This window comes from Aplysia californica, unplaced genomic scaffold, assembly GCF_000002075.1.
Source record: "Aplysia californica isolate F4 #8 unplaced genomic scaffold, AplCal3.0 scaffold00072, whole genome shotgun sequence".
Classification (NCBI taxonomy): domain Eukaryota; kingdom Metazoa; phylum Mollusca; class Gastropoda; order Aplysiida; family Aplysiidae; genus Aplysia; species Aplysia californica.
In genome coordinates, this window is record NW_004797342.1 from 662,083 (window position 1) to 672,807 (window position 10,725).

At 39.8% G+C, this 10,725-nt stretch overlaps 1 protein-coding gene across 1 annotated transcript in view; it reads right to left on the bottom strand.

The window, feature by feature from the left end:
• LOC101853374 (electrogenic sodium bicarbonate cotransporter 1) overlaps window positions 1-10,725 on the bottom strand; it is a gene marked incomplete in the record, with an annotated part of 58,592 nt that overhangs the window by 16,477 nt on the left and 31,390 nt on the right. The window contains 5 exon segments of the mRNA XM_005093943.3: window positions 187-296; window positions 877-1,023; window positions 1,493-1,580; window positions 3,314-3,471; window positions 6,995-7,098. Coding sequence (XP_005094000.2) covers window positions 187-296; window positions 877-1,023; window positions 1,493-1,580; window positions 3,314-3,471; window positions 6,995-7,098 — 607 coding nt within the window.

A 10,725-nucleotide genomic window follows, 5' to 3' on the forward strand; every position in this document is an offset into this window, starting at 1 on the left:
ACAAAAACAACAACAACAACAGCAACAACAACAGCAACAACAACAACAACAACAACAACAACAAAAACAACAACAACAACAGCAACAACAACAGCAACAACAACAACAACAACAACAACAACAAAAACAACAACAACAACAGCAACAACAACAGCAACAACAACAACTACAAAAGAAATAACTTACCGGCCACTGATGACGAGGTCTGGGTCGGCGTGACCTTCATCTTCGCCATGATCCGCTCCCTTCTCCGCGGAGTCCATGAGGGCGGCAGAAGATGCAACCTTGCGGAAGTTCTGACAGAAAGGAAGAAAACATTAAATATTTTTGTGGAGTCAACGTTACATAAATCTGATAGAAACAAGCAGACAGATACAAGAAAGGCTATTCTCTTTGTTTAGAGCATATTATGTAACGCCTTTACCAAGGCGAGGAATTACATGTTTAATCCATAGCACCGATGTCATAACTTTCTCCTCGATTAAAAATTGAACAGATTTCAAAACCTCTACACACAACATAAACTCTCTTTCTATCTCTTTTTCGCCTCTCTTTGTCTCCCCCCCCCCTCTCTCTCTCTCTCTCTCTCTCTCTCTCTCTCTCTCTCTCTCTCTCTCTCTCTCTGTCTCTTTCTTTTATATCTCTCCCTATCTGGATGAAGGTATGAATCTTATTAAGCTTCGCTGAGTACCTGTCTCTATTTTACTCATACAAAATGTTGTATGACCTCTCCACCCCCGCCTTCCATCCTACACCACCCCATTTTCAGCATCCAACCATGATTCAAAAGCACCATAATATCCCTCTTCTATTATAGCAAAGTGTTAACGCTGCGTGTTAGGAAACATAAGTTACGTGACTAGTGTCTACTCTTGCCTGATCTGGGACTTTGTCAGGGGGCTCAATTCTGATCTTGGGGTCCCACTCTCCAGGTGGCAGCACAGTCACCTGCTCCAAGAACTCGTCAATTCCGGCCACAATGTCGTCGCGACAACGAGCTTTGTAGGCCACCTCACGGAACACCTGCATGATGAAGCGTTGTATGTACAAGAAGATACATAGTTTACTTCGGTACAATACAAATTCTTTTGTACTTTGGTGAGTTGAAACTGGAACATTCATCTGTTCACCCTCAAATGTATCGAATCTGTTTTTATCTTGCCTTCCCTCGCCTTTATCTTATCTTGCATTGTCTTGTCTTGTTTTGTCTGACAAAATAATTGTTGATTTATCTTGCCTTATATGGGCTTATTTTGCCCTTAATTACTCTATTTTATCTTCACTAGAAGTGTTTTTTCTATTTTTACTTAATTTCGTATTGTCTTAATTTTAAGTGACTTTTCTTTCCTTCACTTTCCTAGACCTATCTTCCTTTAACGGGTTTTGTTTCATCTTATCTGAACGTTGTGAGAGCACAGACGCGTAAATTATTCCACTAACGTATAGCCCTTGTCACTATGATAATGACGATTATTATTAGTGTTTTACAAACCTCGTCGACCAGCATGGTAGACAAGCAACGTCCGCATTCTTGTGCCTCCGCCAAGGCGTTCTTTGGTCCAAACAAGAAGAAAACAAACCTGAAAAGAAATAGCGAACACCGAAAATCATCTAAATGAGGAGATAAACCATACTTTGAATATTCCTTATTTTTCCCTCACGGGCTGTATTGTTTCGTTTTTGGTTGTGTTTTTTTTTTCGTTGATAGTTTTAGGTTAAAAACTATTAGTTTCATGCATATAAGTATAAGCACACGGAATTAAGCGTACATAATTATACGTTTTACTTCTTAGATTATTATTTCCAAAACAATCACGTCACGAACACAAACTTAATAGCAGACGAAAGTTTAGGATGTCTGCTTTCAATTTCTACCTCTACTTTTCCACATAATCACCATCTCTGTGAACACAAGAGTAACAAGTCTTTCCACCGCATCGACGAGAAATTCAAGCGGTTTTCCTTTGCAGCACCAACGCACATCTGCTTCGATTTCTGTATCGTCGTTATACAATTGATTTTCTTTCAAGTGTTAGCCTGTACACTGTCACTAGGGACAAATCACGGATTTTCTATTAAGACCCAGATAGCAAGAGTATAATCCATGCAATTCAGTTAGGAGGTTCGCGAGGTCCCAAAAAGTTCAACATTGCCCGTTCTGCTGGGAAAGTGCTCTTGGCTATGCTTTAGGATTATGAATGCATATAGAATTCTTGAAGCAATGTAACACTGTCAATAATGATCGATACATGGAGACTATTTAAACACCTCAGGCACATAATTTATTACAAGTTTGGCTAGGAGAAAATGCCATTCTCTTTCATTACAATGCTAATCTACACATGGGCCAAAAGGCCAAGGATGCCATAATGCGATCCAGATTCCACGATCCTCCTTTCTTTTGTTCAGATCTCAAACATCCAACTTGTAGGAACGACAATGCAAACAAATCGGGTAAAAAGAAAAACCACTTGAATGATCCACCGACACATTGAAGAGACGTTTTGCTTGTACATGGGAACAAAATTGGATGCTTATCCCACCCTATCCCACCCCACCATGTATCTCTCTCTCTCTCTCTCTCTCTCTCTCTCTCTCTCTCTCTCTCTCTCTCTTCTATTTGTGTAAAGAAAGAGAGAGAATGAGTGAGGAAAGGTAGAATGAGTTAGATAAATTGATAGATAGATAGAGAGAGAGAGGGGGGGGAGAAAGACACACACACAGAGGGAGAGAAAAAGGGAGAGAGAGAGACGGAGAGAGAGAGAGAAAGAGAAAGAGAGAGAGAGAGAGAGAGAGAGAGAGAGAGAGAGAGAGAGAGAGAGAAAGAGGGAGAGAGTGGGGGGGGGGAGGGTGAGGTTTAATAAAGATTGATGATAATGTGCGCACCTGTGTCTTTGTAAAGTTTAATAATATATTAAAGTTTTGTTATTTTACTGATTTTAAAGTATACAGAACCGCACTGAAATGGGTGCTGTATAAAATAAATTTACTGTTATTATTATTATTGTTATTATTATTATTATTATTATTATTATTATTATTATTATTATTATTATTATTATTATTATTATCATTGTTATTATTAATAGTATCAACATTATTGGTATTATCATTATTATTATTATTTTTATTTTTATTTTTATTATTATTCTTATCATTATTATTATTATTTTCATTATTATTACTATTATTATTTTATGTAAACAGTATTAATACTATTTATACAACGGGCTTTGAGTCAACATGTATTGAATGCGCACACGCTTTCACACGATTGTGGCTTTTGATCAATCTAAAGTCTCCGCGCACTTACCTCGTGGGTAGGTTCACCTCCGAGAGGTCGCCCAGGATCCGGGCGTCGTTCAGTCGCAGGAGGCCACAGACGTACGAGTTGAGTTCCTCCACTTCTGCCACCATCACATTGGCCACCTCGCTGCCCTTAGGAATTTTCCGCAAGAAGCGCTCGTTTTGCTGGGAAAACAAAAACGCAAATGTTTTGGTTACCCCTGTTTCTTTCTTTTTTGGGGGTAAGAGTTACGCCACTTGCAACACATTAAGGTCATATAAGTTCCGTAGATAAGAGTTGTTACATGAGTAACACATAAAAAGGAAGGGGGAGAGATAAGGACGATAGATGTTTGATAGGAAAGAAGGAGAAAACCACACCAGAGCACCCGCCAACCACCCACTGTTTCTGAGGGCATTGATAGGCGAATTTTGGAAACATTATCGGATAATAAAAAACAGCAGGAATCTCAGCTACTCACTTTTGTTTTTTAAAATAATGACAAAAGACGTGTGAAAAATTGTATGTTACAGAATAAATTTAATCACAATTATTAAACGAGTACTAGTTGAAAAGTATAAATGCGCATTTCTTTGCGTTTCTCGCTCATAGAATCTGATTCAGATTACCTTACCAAACGCAGTGTATGAACTGTTGTTATCCGAATTCTTATCATCGTGGAACCTTCAGTTTTTAACGTAGAAGTTCAACATCCACCCACACCCTTCACTCTTTCTATTTCTATGTTGTTTTAAGTATAAATACCCATAACAGATCTTTTTTTTCTTCAAAGAAATGTTTCATTGACCGAAAGACAATTCATCTATCTGGTGAAGTATCACTGTTCTGCAAAAGGAGTACTGGTAACGATCATTCATGTCTCATAACATGGTATGTGGCTGTTCTAAAATTAGGTAGACGAAGTTCAGAATCCCTTTGCCGTGATGCAATCTTCAGTTTCTGCTTTATTATCTCTTTCCCCTACCCCCCCCTCTCTCTCTCTCTCTCTCTCTCTCTCTCTCTCTCTCTCTCTCTCTCTCTCTCTTTCTTTCTTTCTCTCTCTCTGTCTTTCTGTCTATCTCTCTCTCTCTCTCTCTCTCTCTCTCTCTCTCTCTCTCTTTCTCCCTCTCTCCCTCCTCTCTCTTTCTGTGTCTCCTTCTCTCTCTTTCTTCTCTCTCTCACTTTCTCCCCCCCCCTCTCTCTCTCTCTCTCTCTCTCTCTCTCTCTCTCTCTCTCTCTCATACAATCGTCTCTCTCTCTCATACAATCGTCTCTCTCTCGCCCTCCTTCTCTCTGTTTTTCTTCTTATCTATCTTTATTTTTTCTTGATATCTTTTCCACATCGTGCTCATTCGTATTCACATACGTATTTATGTTATTACTGCAGGTTTTTTTCTATCTGATTTGGTCGACACAACAGGGATTTGGTGGTAGGGGTTCTTGCCCCCCCCCCCCTTCCATCCGCCCCCAAAGTCCCGACCACATACAACACACATAACTCACCAACAAAATTCCACTCATTCAAGCTTTATGCACAAATTAAACATGCCCTGACATTCCTGCGGATGCATTTCCTTTTCACACACACGCACGCTCTCTCTCGCGTGCACACACACACATACATACACACGCACACATAAATACACACAGACACACTCACAAACAAACATACACATGCTCACACACACATTTCCCTTCCTCCCCGCCTGGACATTGAGCCTGAAAGAACTTGGTTTACAAAAGAAGCACTGACACCTCCAACCCTTCGTGATCCTTAATCTCGCTTTTCCACGTAATATGTCAAACTCCCAATCCACCCCCACCACAGTGACAGACGCACATACATTATACAGTTAACGCCATTAGCAAATGAACCTTTTTGACTCCCTATTTTTTCCGGAATTGATGTGCAGTGTCGTTCCCAGAGCCTGATTTGTCATCTATTCCCCAGTGACTTATTCTGTTTACTTTATTGCGTTTTACGGCATGCATCCCGTCTGTAGAACAGTTATGACACCGATTGTCGAACCAAATGAGGGTTACACAATACATTCTCTTTAAAGATCACTTTAAAAAATTGAAGGTGCTTTACTCCCCTATCAACTCATGAAGATAATTGATTATTGAGGGGGAAATGTATTTTCTAAAAGAAATGAAATGAGATTGAAGTTTTTGTTTCTGTCTCGGGAATTGCTGAAATGAATAACTATTCTCAGTTCATAACGTTCGGCAAACAATATTTGAGCTCAACAGCATGGCCAGGCAACAGGTGCAAAAAACAATACACACGTAAATGTAATATTTTCTATTTTTGGAGACAGCTTCTAAAGGCAGCCAACCTGTTCCGAAGGAAATAAATCGGCTTCTTATCAGGTTAATATTTCAAGTTTGGATATTATCACTGTAAAACTTATGTACTTTCGGGAAAGTACGCACTACGCTTTAGTGGGTCATTTCGTTAGTCGGCATCTCATGTCCTTTCCAAAGCCTAAGCTCAGTTTGCATGAGTGACAATTTCATTCATCATTTTTTAAAAAGAAAAAGGCTTTAAAAAAAAATGCGTTGTCTCTGTTAAATGTAGGTGTAGTACTTCCCTATCAACACAAAGACGAAGATAGTCGATAAAATTCTTCCCTCACGGGAATCGAACTCAGGTCTTCTGCGGGGGATGGCAAAGAGCCTAACCGCCACACCATAATATAGGCCGTTTAAAAAAAAAATCAACCCCCCCCCCAAAAAAAAGTCACTATCTTTGAGTCTATAACAAAAAAAATTGTCAGTTTGTTGATGTTATATATTTCTTGATCTGGTTGTCGTCTTTCTTGCAATTTTTACTGTTCACATCAGATTAGCGCAAAGACGTTCTCATTTCTCGAGGAGTTCATAAAGATAGCAATAATGGAATACAGAAGCAGGGGTATCACGCCACTGTATCTATTTGTTTAGTATAGGGTTTTACGGCGCTCGCAACTGCATAAGGTCATATGAGCGCGCGGGACACACCAAATACTTTTTCGTTGGTAGGAAATTTTGAATTTTGCCCGGGTGGCGGCCGAAGCCTACTCTTATCGATTTTAGACCGCCAAGGGATCTTTAACGTGCGCAACTTGCACACGGGCCCTCCGAGATTTTTCGCCCTTGTCCGAGAAGGCTAGGTGTAGATCTTTCCTACCAGAAGATCAGGGGTGTGGTAGAAAGACAGCTGTAAGAAGGAGTCAAGGAGTAACAGTAGAAAGGCTGCAGAAAGAGTCAGGAGCCCAGAGGAGGGGCAAGGGAGGTGAGGGGGTGGGGGCAGAAAGAGGAGACGAAAGCAGACGACAGAATATTGCTAGAGAGCAGGAACTGTATCTATATCAAACTGTTAGCACATGAGTGGAATACTTGTAAGGAAGAAGAGATTCAAACGCAAAAGCGGTCTTGCCATTTAATAAAGTTATTCAACAAAAATAGGAGGGAATTCAAGAACGATAGATAGATAGATAGATAGATAGATAGATAGATAGATAGATAGATAGATAGATAGATAGATAGATAGACAGATAGATAGATAGATAGATCCATAGATAGATAGATAGACAGATAGATAGATAGATAGATAGATAGATAGATAGATAGATAGATAGATTGATATCAACGTGTGACGCTTGGTATCACACACCCATTCGTACAGACACTACTTACATAGTCTTCTCTCTGAATGGTACTTACTTGTTTGCTAAGATTTTCGGGATCAAGGCCCTCAAGGTCATTGCTGCTTGACAGGTTGCTATGGAGACTCACCGCACTTGGAACCGTGCGCATGTCACCCAGATCTGCAGAGAGACAAGGGAGAAAAAAATGTACAGATTTTACCTCCCTTTGAAACACTGTATGGTTCTCCATGATCTCCAAATTTCAAGTCCACCGATAGCACTGAGACATGGACATTTAAAAAAAAAGTTTGGTTATAAAGAAGAGCAACTGTCCACGCAATGATGACCATAGAAATGATGGCATAGGAAATAGCAACATGGTAGTTTCCTTTCTATATGGAAGTCTTACCAGTGCTTACATATTATACTAGAACAGAAAAGGGGATGAACGTTTAATGGTATTTGAGCTTGTCAATCTTCAAGCCACAAGAGATTTTTTTTTCTTGTCGAATGAATTAGATATCAATGAACGACCCCCTCCCCCTCCCACCACCTACAAAAAAGAGAGAAAAGAGAAAGAAGTTGGAAACGCGAAAACGAAAACAACAACAGTACCATCAACAACAACAAGAGCAGCTTGTTCGTTTGAGAAAAGAGAGCCACATCGGCATAATAAAGATCATTTTCATTAATTGCTTGAACCCCCCCCCCCCCCCACAACAACCCAAGAATAACAGACAGAAACAACAGTGGGTAAACAAGAAGTTAGACCTGTAGGTGAGGCCCACAAGCCACGCGTGACATCAAGAAATCAGCCTTGCAAATGAAACCGATGAAGAGTCGATGCCAAAAACATCTTTATTTTTATAACAAAAGTAGGATTGAAAACAGGAATGCACTATTTGGGGCAGAGCATTAAAAAAATTAATCTGTAAACAAAACAGTAATCACTTGGGTTAACAGTGACAGACAACCTAACCACCGAGTTTAAAAACCTCTGATCAATTTAGCAAAACCACGATAAAGCGCTACCAGGCGCACAGGGCATCCATATTTTATTAAACACATCGCCTGTAATTACAGTTGATTTGACTGTCGACACATTCCTCCGTCCCCATGCCCTCTCATTTCACCAAGTCACTATGTGTATAAACTTTAGCTAGCTCGGTATGTGGCTATCCATATAGCTAGATCATTAGTCAGAGCACAATGTACTGTTTATGAGTTGCTACTTGTATTTGTAAAGCTCTCAGAGCCTAACTTCTTTAAACGGGGTTGAGAGCTAATACACAATATATTATTATTATTATTATTATTATTATTATTATTATTATTATTATTATTATTATTATTATTATTATCATCATCATCATCGTCATCATCATCATCATCATCATCATCATCATCATCATCATCATCATCATCATCATCATCATCATCATCATCATCATCATCATCATCATCATCATCATCATCATCATCATCATCATCATCCGTGGATATATTTTAATTCTTACACGATCACTGAGTCTATGAATCACGGGACGTTTTCTTCTCCTGTTGTTGACAAGAACCTTGTCACCACTCATTATGATAGCGGCCACGTCTGGTCAAGAACACATTAAGGGCAACAGTAAGATTGAAAATAAATCATTAAGGGAGCAGGTCCGACCGTACCAACCACCAGCTTGCGAAAAGTCAGAGGTTCTTTACCCAAAAACCCTGCCCAGATCACTACGATTCTTCTATTAATCCATTTTTAGGTTTAAAAAAAACATTCAAATTACCAGTGTAAAAGACAAACCCAATAAAAATGTGTGGTCCAATCACATTGGGCTTAAACAACGACATAACTCACCTCTGACATCATAGCATATTCTATATAAATATCTTTTAAAATAGGCGGGGAAAACGAGAGGAACAAAGGAAGGCGAACAGAAGCAGAACATTAGCAATACCTAAACGAGAGGTGTCAAACTTAATCGCTGAGGGAGCCAAAGTAAAACTAAATCGTTCTTAAAGTTGAGGGTCATGCTGAAATAATACTCATTTGAACATTTTTGCTTTTCAATAATATGAATTAGAATACACAAAAGTTAAAATAATAACAAAACAAGCTATACTCATTTCTGTTCTAATGCCGATTTGTCAGAGTTGGATGTTTGACATCTTTTCTTGACAACCATCTTATCATGGTTTAATTTCCAGTAAGATTCTGTGTTATGAAGATTCTCAGGATGGACTGCCGAAGATTTCTCTCGAAGCCCAGATATACTAATTGTTCGTCGGGCCGGAGACGGCCAGCGAGCTTTGAGTTTGATACCGGTGATCTTAACAGTCCATCATTCTGTATAGGGGCAATGACACAACGCTAAAGCTAGGACACAAAAACAAACACAACCCAGACATCATGATGAATTACACTGAAATACCTTTTTATTCAATGTCCTTATCATACTGACATTATACTATCGTCTGATTTCTTCTCTTCCCCTCCTCTTTTCTGGTATCACGGTGCAACAGTGGTAGGGTCTGGCATCGACTCATCAATCACGCGAATTAAATCCTATTAGTCCCACCCAATCTCTCAACTGTTTTGTTTCAAGGTATATTTTGGTCACAAATTCGATAAGAACCAAACAATGTTAATGAAGTACAAGGCCCTGCTCCTGCCAGACGGGCCATAAGCCATATTCATTCAATTATCAGAACATATTGTACCCTGAATGAAAATTTATGATTTCCAAACATAGCGGGATTACTGAAGGTAAACAGAGGGATGCAAAACGCTTTGGGGGAGACCTGGGGGGTTGCGTGGCCTGCCTTCTCTCAGAGGTGGCTTGGATTTCATCTCACTTCACGAGGTGAGGGGGTGGGTGGGGACGGTGGCGGGGCGGGCGGGGTGTACAACAGGATCGATCAATAGCAAACTCACAGCATATGGACACCAGGCTCGTGGCCTTCCCCGCCATCACGCCTCGTTTTTTAAAATGTAGGTTTTAAAAAATAGTTTTGGTTAGAGTTTTAAGACATTTGCAACACAATAAGGTTATATAAGTGCCTAATATTAGAGGTGTTACAAGAGAGTTAAAAAAATGTTTAAAAGGAGGAGAGATCAGGGCGATAGATGTTCGATTAGAAAAAAAGGAGCAAACTACACCAGAGCTCGCATCAACCACCTGCTTAGGTGTTTTTACGTCCCCATCAGCTCAATTTAGATCATGCATGAGGCGAACTTTGACCCTTCCCGACAGGCTCAAACTACCTACCAATTCTGGCAAAGAGGGATACAACGAGGCCATTATAGAGCATAATCGCATTCAAAAATAGATCATTTTGGTCTTAGATATCGTTCTTCTTATTGTGGCACACGGTTTTAGTTAATAACAGGACTTGAAAATTTGAGTTCAGAATCAAATCTTTTTCACAACAATAGCTTGGTCTAGAGACAGAAATATTGTAGTGCAAATGCAGCCCCCTAACCGATGGCTATGTCAACTGATTTCTGATAAAACTTCCATTTAGGCGCTCCTCATTCTACTCCCTCTTCCGCCGTTATCCACGTATGATGCATTTTGAGGCAATGACGATACAAGAGGCAAACTAACGACGGGGGACTCTAGATGAGGATCAAGTTTCTTTATCATTTTGCGAAATCGTGCGGCCATATCAACAGCGCAGATGAGGGAAACCCAACGTGTCCGTTTGTGTCGTAATAAGTAGCAGCCGGAACTTATAATTTGAAAACCTCTTTCTCTCTCTCTCTCTCTCTCTCTCTCTCTCTCTCTCTCTCTCTCTCTCTCTCTT